At 39.4% G+C, this 18,617-nt stretch overlaps 1 protein-coding gene across 15 annotated transcripts in view; it reads right to left on the bottom strand.

Annotated features, from left to right (window-relative positions):
• The window catches only part of TLE4 (TLE family member 4, transcriptional corepressor), a 150,496-nt gene that overhangs the window by 63,209 nt on the left and 68,670 nt on the right, over positions 1-18,617 (bottom strand). For 9 of the 15 annotated variants that reach the window (XR_009691082.1, XM_061132412.1, XM_061132419.1 and 6 more), the window contains 2 exons: positions 7,574-7,778; positions 6,319-6,335 (listed from right to left, as the gene is read on the bottom strand). Coding sequence is in view for 14 of the 15 variants with exons in the window: in XM_061132412.1 (XP_060988395.1) it covers positions 6,319-6,335; positions 7,574-7,778 (222 nt within the window). In the remaining variant the exon portion in view is untranslated. The remainder of the gene's footprint in view (positions 1-6,318; positions 6,336-7,573; positions 7,779-18,617) is intronic. The other 6 variants (XM_061132413.1, XM_061132420.1, XM_061132417.1 and 3 more) reach the window with 1 other exon arrangement.

Raw genomic sequence — 18,617 nt, 5'->3', positions numbered from 1 at the left:
TGTTCAACAAACAAACAATTACAACATATTTTGTGGAATTAGGGCACCTGTTACATTTCACACAGCTTACATGCCTAGAGGCAGGTATCAATACAATATTGAACAAATTACTGCATCATCATCCCATAGACAGTACTAAATTCCTGATTATTCTGTGATAAAGTAATCCCAAACAGGAATGTGGTAGAAACAAATGTCTCCACAAAGAACTAAAACAGCAAGCATAATGCTAAAACACTTACTTTTAAATTACTGTCTTATTTTGGAAAATCAAATCCTTGAAAGGTAAACTTTAGAACATTAAATTATTTCCCTACCACTCGATACTCAAAATGAAATATAATTACCACTGTGCTTATCTGGCTAATGGTATGGCCAACTTTATTGTTGAAATACATCCCACGGTGTAAGATTTGTATTGTAAAATTCACTTCTGGGACAGGACTGAATAACCTAAGAAAACAGTTACATTTCAAACTCTTGGAAAAAATGCCTAGAGTAGTAACTAACTGCTTTGAAATCCAGAGAAGTTAAGTGACTTGTCCATTGACACAGAGCTGACCTAGAGAGATCCTAATTCTACCAGTGGGCCAGAAAGTTTGTTTGGGTTTTTCCATGTTACAGAAATGCCCAAATGAACTTTTTGGCCAACCCAACATTATGATTTCCTTCCTACTCATCCTTAATTTGTCCTCCCACACAGTTTCACAAAGAAGATAAAATTCTTGCCCTTAAGGAGCTGATAATTTGGTGGGAGAAACCTATGCTCTGCTTAAGCACAGGGCATCTAGGACACTACCCACCTGAAAATATATTTTTAAAAGTCTATTTTAAGCAATTACATGTATGTTTGGAAAGTGGAGTTGGACTGCAAATACATGATAGTCTGTGTCTCAAAGTAAAAGCATACAAATAGAATCCTATCAATTGATCATCAGTATACATTTCTAAAAATTTTACTCCCTTGATTATTAGTAAACTTCATTGAACTGTTTATCACTAACATGTTCATGCAAACCTAGGCGTCCTTCTTCTACCCATTCCCTTGTCATAAGAAAGACTCTGCTTGGTGCAATACAGCAGAAAGTCTTCGTGACACCATTGAGAAGTACACAGAGACATTCAGAATATGGGCCACCCTATAGGAAGGCTGGCCCAGGTTCTTTCAACAAATTAGTGGCACTGAAAAAATTTTAAAAAGAGGGAAACTCTTGCAAACCAATTATCTGAAATAATCATAGAAATCTGCTTGTAGGCTAGATATTAAAAGCTAGAAGCTATCAAGGAATTATCAAGTGATTGAGGGCATTATGGTTACCAAAAAATGTCCATTATTTAGAGAAAGTGTTCATTTTAAGTACTGAAGTACACAAGGGTAAAATGCATGCTGGAATTGCCTCCTTTGAGGACAGCTATGGCTATGTAACCTTGGGCAAGGTCTCAACACCTCTAAACCTTTAATCATATACAAAATAATAAATAAAGCTTTCCTCACCAACTACCTTCATAATGAAATCTGAATTATGAGCTATGCATGCTCAGAGATCAGTGGGGTTGACTGCATAACTAGGGTTTCACATAATTTTTCAATAGGTTAGAGTGGACAGAGTCCAAGTTACAACCCTTAACGACACACACTTTCTCAGATTACTGATGTCTAAGGGGACAGCAGGAGATAATGCAAGCCCTGCTACAGTTTAGTTTGTTGGTGATGCTTGTTTTTTAATTATATCCTCTCTTTATAGTATTTTATGGATTTCAACTTTATGCCTTTGTCTTTTTACAATGTGTCCTTCTAAAGTCTATAGGCAATTAATCCCACCAAGCTTTCTCAGGAAGGGTAAGATTACACAGGTGCATGGGGAAGGGAAGTGAGTGTTAAAACCCCAACTGCCTGGGTTAAATGGCTACTCCCTCTCCTACGGCCCACCCTTCCTCCTCAAGTGGCTTCTTCTCTGTTTTCTCCCACAAAGGACACGCCAAGGGGTTAAACATATTAAAGGCACACTCTTTTCTGATGGATATTTCTCTGCAACAGTAAAAAGAGGCAGAAGGGAACAAAAACCAAGTCACACAGGTCACACAAGACCCTGTAACAAAACCTTTCACCATTAAATTTTGATGCATAAAGTGAACCAGCCAACACAAGTAACCATTCTGTTAATTCAAGCTAAAAACTCACTTTCACCTGTAACACTCAACTAATGAGGCTAAAGGGCTTTCTTGGCCTGAATCATACACTTCAATTTGAACAAAACAGCCTTAGTCTAATTCTCCATTGATAAACCTTTACTGACAACGGAGAATAACCAAAGAGACAAGGAAAAAAAAAAAGCAAAGTGTGACGTTGGCGTCATCTACACAGAATAAATACCAAAATCTAGCGAAGACAAGAAAAAAAGGCATTGCCACAGATACAACTAATATGCAGATCATTATGAAGACCCTTAAACAAAAACAAGAAATCCATTCAGGACCGAGTAACATAGCAAAGAGACCCAAAGAAAAACACTTCACTTGAAAAATATCTATGTAAAAATTTTTTTTGAAGTGCACTATTCATACTTATTATACCAGCAAAAATTACAAAAGCTATTAAGTTCAGGATTGGCGGATTGTGTGAAAACATACTCAAATATTGCATCTGGCATTTTTAAATGTTGCAGCGCTTCTGGAGGTTCATTTGGCAATGTACAAAATCACTAAAAACGATCATACTCTGATGATGCATATGGTACTTTGGGAAAAACAATCCAGTGAAATAATAAAAGTAAAAACACCACCACTTAGAGGAGAACAATGTCCTTGTGCTATATTTTACAAATAAAAAACTTCAAATTCATCACGGGCCTGACTTGAGGAGGTTACTGCATGCTGGAGAAAAAAACAAGAATACATAATATACTTAAGAAGGACTTAGGAAGTAGAAGTAATAAGGTTAGCACAATAATACCAACTTGGGAGAGGCCATGGAGCTAATCAACAGTTGGTGATAGTGAATTTTGCCAAGTTGGTCTTGATTTTGGTGGCTATTTGTTGCTAGAAGGTATAGACATTTGGGGTGTAATAAAACGAATTTCTCAATTTCAGATTCCTAGTAAGTTTTAGGCAATCTGGCCTTCACAATTCTGAATCCTCACCCTCACACATCAGTCAATGAGGTGGAAACAGAGTGATGTGAGGAACCTAAAGATTATCTCCTCATGAACTGGGACCTCCAGCAACTGGGAAGCTCCTGGAAGCAGATGGGAATGTCTGCTCTGTCACCACTCTGGCGACACCAACTTCTACCCTTCAGCATACAGGAGGGAGGGGCAGAGGAAGGTTTTATCACCTCAGAAAATATTTCATTGGTTTCACATGGATCTTTTCAAGAGAAACTCCAGAAGATGCTGAAAAAGTTCCCACTGAGGAAGGAGAAGTAGGAACCTCTTTCATGCTTTCTACCCTTCCAACTAAGAGTGTGAGTGGACTATGGTCTTGTTTCCTGCCATTTTCAGCCTCTAAATCCAGGGCTTACAATGGGCACACGAACGTGGGTACTGGAAGGCCAAGTGACAAGCAGGTGCCTTGGATCCTTCCTATAAAAGCCCCAGAACACACACCATTCTGGTTTCTCCTCACCAAATAAAATGGTCCTTGGGGTCCTACAGTGCTTTCTCTTTCAGGTTCATATTTACATCCTCCATCCTTGTTGAAAAACGTCAGGTGCAAGTCTGCAAATAACAGGCTTATGAATGAACTTGGCTACTGGAGCTATAGAAAACAAGATCAATAAAGCCAACAGCACTCGGTTTAGTAGCCACAGAATCTTCAAGAAGAGAAAAGGAAGAAAAAAAGCCCCACACTTTGACAAGGGAATTTCTTTCATTTTTACTTGCCACCTAAAGGTAAAGCACCTTAATTACCTTAATCTTTACAGTAAGTTTAAATTTATATTTCATAAGCTATTCTGAAATCTGTCCTGTTTAATAATCTGTAACATCAAGAAAACATTTTAAAGTTGTCTCTCACAATTAAACCCATCCACAACCTCATATAAATCAAAATTTTGCTACCATATCAAAATGTTACACTGGGACTGTATAACATTGCCCACATCCTCATTACATGCAACACTAATTACTACCAGCAGATTCAGAATTTTCTGCACATTAGAGGCTTTTAGAGAGCTATAAAAAATTTCAGGCACCATTAATTTAAATTTGTATTGAAATTTCCTTTTGACAGATGGCCAAAAATTACTTATTATTTAGAGTACCAGAGCAGCCTGTTTGCACATTAGAAGAGGAAAGGGAAAAATTAAAAGCAAGAAGGAAATTTATGTCACGTTCATTACCTGTTAAATGTTAAGGAGCATTATCCTGCATGAATAAATTATTTCATACAAGCCTGACTCCAGCTGTAGGCAACTGGCATGCTCCGGCTGATAAAAACCATCTCCAGTCACACAGCAGACAATAATAAAAAGCCCCTCTTAACCAGGAACCACTTATGGGAGGATGAAGACGATCAATGGAACAAGCAGCTAACTGCTTTTCTGAGTGTCACAGAACACATTTATAAAAATTAGTGAACTATTTCACCTAGCAAAGCCACAGGACAGCCCCAAACCTGACACAGTGAAGCTTCAATTCAAAAACGGTACCCAACAAAAACATCTATTTATAGCTACCATGCCACAATAAATCAGGGCAAAATCATCCGCCTCTATTTCCTTTTGCTTTTCCCCTGGTTTCCAAGCTACATAGATACTTACTCCCAGACTCATCTTGAATGATTATATATGATTTCAAAATATACCCTACTCTGGCGTGAGGAACTATAAAATGAAACTGACACAAAAGTGTGCGCTGGAGTATAAATATTTTCAGTCTTCTGGGAGTGGGGTATGAGAGGAGGCTTCTGTTTAGCTCACTGGCCTGCCTGAAGGTATGTATTTATCATATGAAGGCAGGGAATGGTTATGTCACCGGCCTCAGAATAACTAGGCAGGCTTTCCAAGGGCTGCTACCAGCAAATCCTGGTCAATGCCATTTACTTACTACTTCCTAAGTACGTATGTGCGGAGAACTTACTACACTCTGATTAAGAAGGCTTTTGAGTTTAGGTATTGATGCTTATACTACATAACAAAGGACACAACTGTAAATACAAAATTAAATAATTCAAAGTGTGCAGTTCCTATTTGTCAATGTTGACATTTCTGTGGGTATGCAGATACCCTTCCAAATTACAAAGATTCTTTAAGGGTAAAATAGATATATTTTATTTTCTATCATTTAATGGCTTTGGGGAAAAACTCTACTTCCTCTTTATTATTAAAAAAATAAGGAATAAAGCAGCATTCAGAGTGACAGCACAGGTGGTTTCAAGGGAAGATTTTAGTTTCTGTAGATTTTAGTTTCTGTATGCCTAACTTCATTAAAAGCGCCAAGAGCTGTAACTGCATATGCTCTAAAACATTCAACTACTGTAAAATACAACGAATTGACAGTCTCTGTGCTTGAGAACTTCCTTTGCTTTCTAATCTATACAAAATATAAATGGCATGCGTAACACAATTATCCACAATACTGTAGCATATTTACATTGTGCATGATCCAAAAGTTATCAAGCAGTTTCATATTTTACTCATTTCCTGCCACAGTCTTCTGTTTTTCTTGTTTGCTTACTATATAAATTCAGGTATCCTTAGCACACCCCATTATGGTATTACACAAGCACATCCAAATCATTAGGCCCTAGAATACTTTTCCTCTTTCCCTATAACTTCTCTATAAAGACACAGAGGAGGCAGATAAGACAGATGCAAAACCCAAGGAGAATAACTTGCTATACTGGAAACCAAGATGTCATTAAACTAAGAAACAGAACAAAAAACAATTCTTTCTGGTGAAGAAAAATGCTCTTAAATGTTTTAATAAAGAATTTTGCAGGCTGGAACTGTTTCCCAAAATGTGTATTTCCTTACCAACCGATTTTTTCCCCATCTTTACCTATCTTACAGCCAAAGCTTAACTCAAGAAAAGCAGTTATTCTTTTTCACACGGCAAAGATACAATAAAAAGAGCAACACAAGCCAGATCTTATAATTCAATCTTGGTCTATAAATCTTGATTCTGATAGAGAAATGGGACCAATTTTTTCAAAAATCTCAAATGCACAACCAAAAGAATCTAAAAATGCAGTTCACCACTATTCGGTGAAGCCCACCAAAGCATCTTGGCAAATCTCAAAGAATCCACTACTAAATCTATTCAAATTTTTTAGAGCCTGATGGTAAGTCATTCCTTCATTTGTAACTTTGAGACATACCTTGATGGAGTCTCTGTCTATAGGCAAAACAGCAGCAACAAGGGCAAGTCAAGAGCAAGGGAAGAAAGGGAAAAAGAAAAGTACCAGTTAGTTTACATAAAATCATTCACTTGTCAAATTTGATCTCTACTAAATAATGAATGACACAGATGTCAACTTTTCTGTAAAGTTAATTAATTAAAGTTAATTACTACTTGGCCAGATCCACAGAACACCAAGCTACCTTTGACATAATTTGAGAAACCAAAGCTGGACATTCTTGTTATTTATACTCCTTATTGACTTTTCCACTTAAGTGTTTACAGACACGCCTCAGTTCTGGACCATAGCACCAAGATAACTGTATGACAAACAGTGCAGAGTTTCTAACATCAGAGAAGGGAAATTTATGTTTATGTGATAAAAATCATTTACCCAAGATTATAATTCATGGTAATGGCAGTGAAACAAGAAGAGATACGGGGTTTTAATTCTAACCACACCCTTCCGACCAGGAACCACCCACTGTAGGACTAAGTAAATTCCCACCAAGAAATGCTGGGAGAGGCTTTCATTTGCTTTTCTGTCACTAAATAATAAAAGCTGCTAACAAGCACCTTATCAACATACGGTTAGATCACAATGTGTCTGCGTTATCCTCTATTTCAGGGGAGGGAAGAAGCCAAAGTAGAAAGAACCCAACTTAAATCATTTACATCAACAGCTGTGTTGTTCTCACACACAGAAATGAGTTCCTTTCATCTAAACAGACTGGGTGAGAGAGGTAGTTAAACCAACTTCTCAGTTACTACGACTACCTAAATATTCTCTTACCTGCAAGATTTTCACTGCACTATACAGACTGACCTGATTTAAAAATAATAATTAGGTCTGTCAAATTATGAAGTGAGCCTTTATCAGTAAAACCTCCCCCAAAATGGATTCGGTCAAAATTAGCTAATAAATGCCACTCACAATTTCAAACACAGAGCACTGTGGCACTTCATTACCAATTTAGACTTGGGGATGCAGCAGAGGATCAGAGGCAATAACCAGGAAATGCATCCCCCCTATACCTTTGGGGAGCGTATTAACTCTTGCCAGTCAACAGGGGATCACTGCGCAAAGACTGCTTCTGATCGTTAATTTGCCTTCCAAGGGAAATCCTGTTTAGTCACAGGGAAAATGAAATCCAGAAACAGGACAAAGAAGGACGACCAGACCGACCCGCAGCAGCAGCAGGTGATACCAGACAGACACTGAGAAAATCACTCACCTCTTTGGTGGTCACTGTCATGGTGCTTCTTCTCATCTTTAATTGGAAGGTGGGACTGGCCTCCCAGGGCACTGGAGAGGGCCAGGAGGCCGGCACTGCTGCCGATGGGCGGAATGGCAGGAGGCTGAAGCCCCGAAGGGTGTGGGGTCAGAGGCACTGGCAGACCATGTCCATGTGATAGATGCTGGGCCTGGAGTTGCTGCTGCTGTGAGAAACGAGACAAAGATATTGAACTTGTTCCTTGTATCTCGGTCACCCCTCAACAACAGGAGGAGAGGAAAGTGGTGCAAAAAGACCCTGCAAAGCCCAGCACCCATGAAGCAAAGATCTATCCTTTATAAATACATACAAAGGGTCATACATCCCATTTATATATATTTATATATAATATTTTTTTAAGGGAGGGAGATGAATAACAGAGAAACGCTATCTTTTTTACTTGGATTTGTTGGTTTTGCAATGCACTGTAAATAACCTAATTTTTAAATAGTGAAATTATCTAGGTTACTTTTAATAGCTGAAATTAGATTTCCTCAACAAAGCGTCTGTATTTTGGTCTCCAAAAACACAGAGCCTCACTATTACACATCTCTAATCAAAACATATATGTGACTAACTGTTAAAGCAGTTATGCTGAAGAAAAAAAAGCTGAAAATTGAGAAAATTAGTGTTAAACAGTTCTCCCAGAACCGCTGCACAGCATGCGGCCAGAGTTAATTTGAAAGAGAAAACCTGAATTAACAACCCAGAAAAGGAAACTGGTTGCAGCCACCGTTTTAAGCCCTTTAAGTGTCCTCAGCGGTACTTGAGCAAATTACTAAAGAAAATCTAATGCAGCAAGGCTTGGGTCCTCCTGTAGGCTTGCTCAATAATGCTGAAATAATTGGGCACTCTGCGCACGTTTAGTGATGCTCGAATGAAAAGCCAGAGGCCTGCCCTTGCACTCTTCTCCCGCGGCCGCCTGTGTGTTGTGACAGGTTTATCTGAGTGGGACTGTGATGCATGCACCAGTAACTGTGCTGACAAGAGTTTAAAGTCATTTTTACCAGCACACACTGGCAACACATGGAGAAAGCCCTCAAGAGGCTGGAAGGGGGGTGCTTGACCTCCACGGAAGCAAAGTGAGGCTTCGGGAACCTCAGTGGGCAGGCCTCCCTGCCTCTTCCGAGCGGGAGGAGCAGGGGCGCGGTGAAGTTAAACATGTCCCTCAACAGGAGTCCCGTCAACCAAGACTCTGCTTAACAGTGTTCTGTGAGAACAAGTGTTGAGAAATTCTCAGACTAACTTCTGTAGTGATTACATTTTAATTAATACCTTGAGAATCACTTTTCAGGCCTATCCTGTAATACCTAAACAGTCTTCTCTATAATTTTCTTTCCAAGCAGGACTGCACAAAAGAGCTTTCTCAAAAATGTGTGGGGTGGCACCTTCTGCTTCCCTTCACTGGTAAGGATGATCTTAAAAGTACTTCAGAGAAAAAGTGTTGTTTCCTCTCCTCCTCAAATCGTCAATACTTCCCTCCTCCTCCCCCTGTTCTCTCTTCCTGCGTCTGACTATGTAAGTCAAAGTATAGCTCTACTTAGTTCTTTTCTCCTATTAACCTACACCTACTTTCTGGCTATTTGTATTTAAAATACAGTCAATGAAATTAAGTACTAATTTTCAAGGCCAGTTTACATCCATGAAGTAGCAGATTAGAGCAGTGAGGCAGACACCCCAACAACCAAAGCTCACGCTCAAGTCCTGCCAATGTGCTATCTAACTGGATAGTTCAAAATAATGTCTGTCTTCGAGTGGACAAAATCACGTTCATAACTTTTTATGTACTGATACTTAGTTGTGACCAAAAAAATATGAGCACAAAATAATTTCTAAACATATGGAAAATAGGTCTACAAAGAAAGAAGGCCTTTAGGTAAACATACGGCAAATTTATTTCAAAACCTTTCTCTACTGAAATAGCCAGAAAATTGCTCCAATTCACTTTCTCCTCTAAATCTTCTAATACTTCCTTGTGTGCACAGGATGGGCATGTAGCCACTTTCTATCTCAGATCAAGAATCCAATCAGCAAGCATTTATTAAAAGCCTGCATGTTGCCTGGAGAATCCCATGGACAAAAGAGCCTGATGGGCTATAGTCCATGGGCTCACAAAGAGTCGGACATGACTGAGTGATTAACACTTTCACTTTGTCCTCTTACCACCTTTCCTAGGCTCTAAGCTTTGTGAGAACCTGCATCTGACACACAGCCTAGCTAACTGCAGACACTGAGATTCACATACTATCTGAGCAATTAAAAATGTTTATTTCATTATAAGACATTAAAAACAAACAAACAAATCCTAAGCTAAAACAATGCCTCAGTGGCCCAAGTGTTTCACTTCTGTTTTTGTCCCAAAAGACCAAAAATAAGCAGTAACAGCTTCATTTTCCCATTCAACCAGAACTTTCCAAAGGCAAAAAAATTCACCCCTAGTCTGCAGCGCACGCCATTCACCGTGAAAGCTCACCTGTGCTCTATCCTGTCTCATAATAGCTCTCACACTGGTCTTCTCCTCTTCTCCACTGTGCCTGTCTAAGCAGAAGGAGGATCCCTTTTGCCTTCCAAGGCTTAGACTCCTCACCTGCACCTGCCATCTCTTCCCTCTCCCTTCACAGCTCCATCGATTCTCCAGCTCTCTGCTGCTAGTTCTGTCACTAATTTTGTTCTTCTGCTTGCAAGCGTCATCTCTAGCATTTTAACACTTGTCTAACACTAAAAGAACTTGAAGTAGCACTTTTTCAGGAGGGGAAAAAAACACTATATTTTAATCACTTTTTGTGTTCTCCAGTGCCCCTAACACAGTATCTTCCACATAACTGGCACTGAATAAATGTTTATTAAATTTAAATAACCTTCCTTTACTTTCTTCAGCTAGGTCCGTAAGTATATATCCTTTTGTCTGTGCAGAGCCAAACATCTTCAAAAACTAAGGTCAACAACCCCCTCCTGTATACACACACACTCCTTACTGCTTAATTCCCCATAATCTGGATTTCAGGCCCATCAATCTGAAAAACTGATGACCACTGAGATAGCAATTTTTCAAGGTTTCATAGTCACTTTTCCCTCTGACATATCCTCCTTACGAGACTCTCCCCTACCTGCTTTGGGAACCTGAAAGTGATCACCACAGCCTCTCTTTGTTACCTCTCTGAATGCTGTTAAACTTCCTTCTAGACTTTTCCTTCTGTTCACTAGAGTCCTAAGCCTTCTGCTGCATTCCTATGCTCCAGTAGCCCTGGTATAATTCCTTCCCATACAATTCTACTTGGCAGTCCAGCATTACTGAAAATGTTTAACAAAACCCATCCCCTAAGTAACTTTCGCTGCCTCAAGTTACCAGTCACCACCCATTTGTTTTACTTTTGTGTCTCTATATCCATCATCCTGGGATCCTGTCAATTCTCAGTCCCACCATATCAGTTAGACCCTCAGCACCCCATACTTTGATTAGTACAAATCTCCACTGGCTCATTTTGACTGCAATGAACCCACACTGCATCATCGCTGCCAATACTTTTTTTCTCAATCCATGGCCGCTCCTGTCTCTTAGAACCACCCCTTCATTACTTATCGAAGTTGTACTCAGCTATCCTGCTCAGCTCATGTTTCACCAGTTCTGCAAAGGCCTCTCCAAACACGCCATGTGTCTACTATCTCACAGGACTCCCTGTATCATTCACTGGCACAGGCTGCCTCATAAAGGTACTGTTACTCATCTGTTTATGGAGAAGATGACCTTGACTTGCCAACAAGACTGTGACCTTCTGGGGAGAAGACAGCAGCCTCAGGACTCTTTGCTCCCTGGCACCTGGCTCACCACTATTTAGTCATATGGCCACAGATTTAAAGCTTTTGGTAAATCAATTTTCAACTAAATATAAAGAGAGTTCCTATATATCCTCTATCCAACTTCCACTAATGCAAAAAAGTCTTACATACCTGTAGACTTTATCGAAACTAAAAATTTTTAAAAATTACACACCTAGAGAACTTATCAAACTAAAAAAATTAACATTGTACATACTATTAATCTAACACAGAATTCATTCCGATTTCTCTAGCTTTCCATTAATGTCATTTTTCTGTTCCAGAACGCCACACTGCACTGAGGTTTTAATTTTTCACTTGTTTTTATACCAAAATTATAAAGTCCTTTCAAGATTTTATGAATGACAACATCCAAATTATAATCGTAATGTTGAATAGATTATGCCTTGAATTTAGGAGAGAAAAAAAATGAGGGTGCTACCCATAAACCCATTTTATAAGTCATCCATTATACATACAAATATTAAACAAAAAAGCACACTCGGGGCATCTATAGAAAGGAGCTATTTTTAGCAAGTGTTTAAAATATAAAACTATAAAATAAAAATGAGATAAAGTTACCAAAAGATGGATGATAAAAATGTAAGACAGATATACTGAAATACTTTAGTAGGTTTTTATATGTTTATATCAATAAAAGAAATCACTTTCTAAATTCAGTGGTCATTTTTAAGCTTCTTTGTAAGTCTCTCCCTAGAAACTAGCCTAGCAGTAGAGTGACAGGTATAAATGATAATGATTCCTGGTTAGTCAATAAAACCAACGTATTAGCGATCATCTTTAAATAAAAACACCACTCTAATCACAAAGCAACAGGGTAAAAAAAAAATGTTTGCTTTATAAGGAAAAAATAAAAAACAATAAAAAAAAAAAGAGCAGGGAATACACTGTAGTACCACTTGAACATTAAAATAAAATATACTCTATGTAACCATAACTGAAAAAAAACACTGAGAAAGATATACACATTGGAAAAATTCTTCTATCTTGGGCGCCTTATTTAAAAAAGAAAACATTCTCTTATCTCAAACCACAATACAAAATAAAAATCTTTTTTTTTTTTTCGTTTCCCTTGATAGGTCATTCAAGAGAATAAACACTAAAATGGAGTGAACTTTAAGCTTAAACAAATAAGTACTCCATTAGGATAATTAATTTAATTGTGAAAAAGAGCCAGTAATTATTTCTGAAAATATATAGCAATGAGGTAGTAGATACAGCCTCAATTCTGTTAACAGTTTTTACTGAAGTTTCTAAAACAAAGAATTATCTCCTCACAGTTTCAAGTTTGGAATGAAGGCAAAAAAAGAACTACTAAGGGATCAAGTTCAGAGGAAATGTCTTTCTGCCAGAAAAAAAGAAATTCTTTTTAATCAAATGTCCCCAACTCCTTGACCAATCAATGCCTGAGCAAGATCAGTGTGAGTGTAGAGGCTCAGTCTACACAAATCCCGGGCAACTCTGGACAACTCCAACTGGGAAGCAAGCAGAGGCTTCCTCGTCCAGCACGCTTCACTCTACAACGCTATCAACAGGAAAACCCTGCAAAGATTAAAAAAACAACAAAAAACTTTCCTAGAAGTAATGACACCCTAGCAGCAATGACCACACCTGGTGCCATATCTTGGCTTCTTTAAATAAACAAACAAACAAAAAAACAAAGTGAGCCTGCTCCACCTCTTGCCAGAAAGCAAGACTAACAGGTGTGACAAATAGGACAATGGGTCAACCCTAGGGGATGTTCACTGGCAAAACTCGAGACAATTCAAACAATTCATAAAGAATAAAAACTGTAATAGATTGCAGCACAATTTTAAAAACAGTTGCCAGGAGTACAGTCCATGGTGCCCCCAAGAAAACAGGTGTAATGATGGGTCATGCCATGAGGCCAAGAATCAGAGAAGAGTTCTCAGGACCACAACCATGCTTCCAACCAGCTGACCAAGCTGGGTGCACTGAACACGTGTGCCCTGGCCCAACCAGAAGACCTTATTCTGTGAGCAAAGTAAGAAAGGGGCCAGACACAGGAGCCAGGCAAGAGAAGGCAGCAAACGCTGAAACAAACAGCAAGCGCAGAGAACACCTAAGACTGGGCTGCTATCTACATCCCTGGGTTGAGAAGGTGCCCTTTCACAGGAACCCTGTCTGTGGGGGCTGAGAGGAGCCTGAGAAAGGAGATCCTGGAGGATACGCGGGGATGCACCACAATGAAGGGACATCAGAGCCACTCGGCTAGAACCCTTACCATCTCTGTGAGCAAGAGCAGGTCACTTCATGACCTCAAGTTACTTTATGTAAAATGTAGAAACAGGTATAAAACCTACCTCTCCAAGGCTGCTGGGAAAATTTTATGAGATTGAGCAAATAAAACCCTTAGCACGATGCCCAATAAATGATTGCTGCTATCACTGGAAAAAGTATCCCAAAGTCTATATTTACACACATACTCACTCTCACTGGGAAGGAGCAAGGGGGAAGGCAGGAAAGAATATTATTTTAAAAGGCAAAGAAGTTAGAATTTACCACTTCATTACTCCAAATCTATTCACAGCATCAAGAAACACTGAAACCACTGGGTCAAATGTTGCTGGGGAACGGGTTATTCAGTGTCAAAGAATATCCATCCACAGATGATTAGCTTCAACAACAATGTGATACAACTGGGAAATACACAACATCAGCCAGGGAGTGTTTTTACTAAAAATACTTAACCTGAATCTAGGTGGTTCAGATGGTAAAGAATCTGTCTGCAATGCAGGAGATTCTGGTTCGATTCCTAGGTCGGGAAGATCCCCGGGAGAAGGAAGTGGCAACCCACTCCAGTATTCTTGCCTGGATAATCCCATGGACAGAGGAGTCTGGCAGGCAGCAGTCCATGGGATAGCAAAGAGTTGGACACCACAGAGCAACTAACACTTTCACTTTCAAACATGAGAAATCAACCACACAAGTCAAGATTGTAGGACACAGACTGGCCTAGGATCTTCAAAATGACAAAGTCATAAAGTGAAATGTTTGGGAACTGTTTCTCAGCAGTGTGAGAAAAGACTGAAGAAAGCACAGCGAAAGCGCTCCTGAACGTGCGGGACAGATTGAGGGACAACTGCTGTGAAGAAAGATGTGGTATCAAGGGCATTTTCTGGACAAATGTGCATATCAACTAGACACTACATAGATGGATGTCTTAACTGCATCGTGCTCATGCTGGAAAACTACAGGAGATGCACACTGATGTTTTAAGGCATGAATATTATCAAGTCTTCCTCTTACTTTCAAACAATTCGGCACACACAAAGTATAAGTCTTCGGTCTGCATGTATACACGTACAAAGCAAAAGTGACAAAATGTTAATTGGTGAGTCCAGGTCTAGGTTATGAGTTGTTGCTGTTGTTTAGTTGCTAAGTCATATCTGACTCTTTTGCAACCCCATGAACTGTAGCTGCTCTGTCCATGGGATTTCCCAGGCAAGAATACTAGAGTGGGTTGCCCCTTTCTTCTCCAGGGGATCTTCCTGATCCAGGGATCAAACCCACATCTCCCACACTGCAGGCGAATTCTTTATCACTGAACCGCCTAGGAAGCCCACGTGATGAGTACACTTTGTTTTACTGTTCTTTCCACTCCCCTGTAGTTGTAGAGGTGGGGAAAATAGGATGCACCCTTCTAGCCAGAAAACTGGCAGTTCCTGCTCTGAATAAATATCTCTAGCAAAAGCTAAAAGTTAAGCAAATACACAGAAGTAAGAATATAAAAAAGAACAAAGGAAGGAAATTTACAATCTAAGCTTATTCTTTCCTGATGATTTAAAACATGAGATTTACTGCAAGGGAAAGATGGGCATTTACAGTAACCCAAGAAAGATTATCACTGCAAGGGTAAGTTTCTCACACTGAAACCACAGATCTTCTTGTCCTCAAAATCTCTGGAATGACCTTTAAGGGGAAAATAGGCAACAAGTAAAGAAGAAACTTCCATGAGTCCTGTGCCAAGGATTCTACTGTCTTAACTTGCAGTTTTAATTCAACAAAGTAATAACAGCGAGAAAAGGAAAGGAAAAAAACTTGAGTTGTTATAATATTAACTTCCCCATCAGAAATCTTATTAGAACTGTTTTTTTTTTCTGAATTGGTCCACAGTTTACTAGGAAAAGTATTTCTAAGCAAATCAATAATTGAAATAAAATTTCATGGAGGTTTTTGTTCAAAAACTACTTAAAGAATTTTTTGAAGAGATTTTACATACACACAATGGAATATTACTCAGCTATTAAAAAGAATGCATTTGAATCAGTTCCAGTGAGGTGGATGAAACGAGCCTATTATACAGAGCAAAGTAAGTCAGGAAGAAAAACAGTTCAGTATATTAACACATATATATGGAATTTAGAAAGATGGTAATGATGACCTTATATGCGAGACAGCAAAAGAGACACAGATGTAAAGAACAGAATTTTGGACTCTGTGGGAGAAGGTGAGAGTGGGATGATTTGAGAGAATAGCATTGAAACATGTATATTATTGTATGTGAAATAGATCGCCAGTCCAGGTTTGATGCATGAGACAGGGCGCTCAGGACCGGTGCACTGGGATGACCCTGAGGGATGGGATGGGGAGGGAGGTGGGAGGGAGGATCAGGATCGGGGACACATATACACCCATGGCTGATTCATGTCAATGTATGGCAAAAACCACTCTAATACTGTAAAGGAATTAGCCTCCAATTAAAATAAATTAATTAAAAAAATAATTTTTTGAAGAGATTTTAACACACTATCTTACTGAAACCAATGCTTCCATTTTGTGTTGTAGTCATTAAAGTTATCAAGCTAAAGGGTCCTGCTCAGAAAAGTTTTCTTTAGTTAGAGTATTTTTTAAAAGTAAAGTTGTATCTGAAAAGCCTATCTACTTTAGATTCTTCAGTAACCCTGCAGTTGACCTTAGAACTTTAGAAGGAGAATGAACCTCAGATGACAGATTAGTTGCTTTCCAACATTTTTGACCACAACTAGTGTGTGTGCATGTTGTACATCTGCACAGAATACACAAGAAAATGAAACAACAGTTTAACATTACCAAACACTATGTGTGGTACACTTCTGTATTTTCTATTCTCTTCTTTTTCTAAATAAAAAATGTTCATTACGGCTTTCACTACTTAGTCAATCTAGGAACTGCAATGGAACAACACTGAACCAGGCTGTGATACTGAGATTTACAATAAAAAACATGTATTTGGTCTAAGTTACAGTTCCAGACACAGAGCTCCAATAATCCCTGGGATTTCCAAAGCAAAGAGAGTAATAAAAGGTGCTTTTTGTTAGGTTCATGAGGTGACTTTTGGAGGGCTCTTAGGAGTGGGAGCTGGTTGTTAAGCTAACCAGCCACTAAACTGGAAGTTTGGACCTTTCAGTCTCACCCACCAGACCTTCAGGGAGACAGCGGAGAGTGGCTGGAATTGAAGTTAGTCACCAGTGAATTGCCACTGATTTGGGCAACTATGCATATGTAATGAAACCTCCGGAACAACCTGAAGGACAAGGTTTGGAAAGCTACCAGTCTGGTGGAACACTGGGAGATGTGGGAAGAGTAGAGCACTTGGAAAGTGCGTGGAAGCTCTGCGCCCCACCCTCATGTCTTGCTCTGTGCATCTCTTCTATGTGACTGTTCCTGAGTTACATCCTTTTATTAAAAAATGGGTGATTTGGTATGTTAGGGCTTCCCAGGGGGGGCACAGTGGTAAAGAATCTGCCTGCCAATGCAGGAGATGCAAAAGATACAGGTTTAATCCCTGGGTTGGGAAGACCCCCTGGAGAAGGAAATGGCAACCGACTCCAGTATTCTTACCTAGAAAATTCCATGGATAGAGGACCTTGGAGGGCTATACTCCAGGGGGTTGCGAAGAGTCGGACATAACTGAGTAACTGAGTACACATACAATTTGGTAAGTTAAATGTTTCTCTGAGTTCTGTGAGCTGCTGTGGCTAATTAATTAAACTCAATGAGGAGACTGCTAAAAACACAGGATAATCTGGATTTGGGGCTGGTGTCTGAGGTGTAGGGAGTAGGGGCATTCTTGTGGGGCTGGCCCTTAGCCTGTGGGATGTGATTTATCTCCAGATGAACTGCACGACACAACCACCTGGTGCTGAGTTGCTTGGCCATCTGACCAACTGAACCACACTGAAATTGGGTGCAGAATTTTACAGGCCAATACCTGTAGGAAAAGTATGGAACACAAGTCCTCACCATCCAGCCCAGTGAAGTACCTGCCGCCCCAACAGGGCCTTCCCTCACTATGGAGGCCTTGACGTAATCGCTAAGTAATGGTTCATTCATAAGAATTGGAAATAGCCCCTTTGAGGAAGTGACCTTTGAACCAAGACTTGAAGGATGAGAAGGAGAGCATCTCGCAGAGAGCTGTGAGAAGAGAATCTGAGATGAGAGGAAACATGGCTGCAAAGGTCCAGAACTGGAAAGGAGCCTGTGGTGACAAAGGAAGAAAAAGAAATCGGGTGGGAATCCAGCGAGCAAGGAGGAAGTGGGGTCGGATGCAACATTATGGGAATCAGATAATAGACAGAAAGGGCTTCACACTTTCACTTAAGAATAATGAGAGCTTTAAGCAGTAATGAGTTTGTTAAGTTTGAACTTTTAGGTTGTCCATAACTGTTATAAGCTGTATAACTGTATGTGTTAACCTCCTCAACCTGGATAATTGTATGTGTTAACTTCCTCTCACTTTCTGGCTTATATTTTCATTTTCTTTAAGACATCTTCTGATGAACGGATGCTTTTAACTGAGTAATATCTTTTCCTTATGGTTTGCGCTTTCTGTGACCCATTAAGAAATCCCTCTCTATCCCAAGATAAAAAGTCCTCTTGGGTGTTTTAAAGTTCTGTCTTTTTATATTTTTCAGGCTGACTTCTGCATATAATGAGACAGGTGGATCCAATTTCATTTTTTCCACAAAAATAACCCATTAACCCCCTAGTGACCATCTTTTTCCCTACTGATCTGCCTGCCCTTTTGGCATATAAATTGGAACAACTTCTGAGTACTTTACTCTGTTTCACTGGTCTATATTAAGACATAGAAAAGCATCTATTTCTGCTTTTTGACTATGCCAAAGCCTTTGACTGTGTGGATCACAACAAACTGTGGAAAATT

This window comes from Dama dama, chromosome 29 (genome assembly GCF_033118175.1).
Source record: "Dama dama isolate Ldn47 chromosome 29, ASM3311817v1, whole genome shotgun sequence".
Taxonomy (NCBI): domain Eukaryota; kingdom Metazoa; phylum Chordata; class Mammalia; order Artiodactyla; family Cervidae; genus Dama; species Dama dama.
This window is presented reverse-complemented; position numbering and strand designations above follow the sequence as displayed.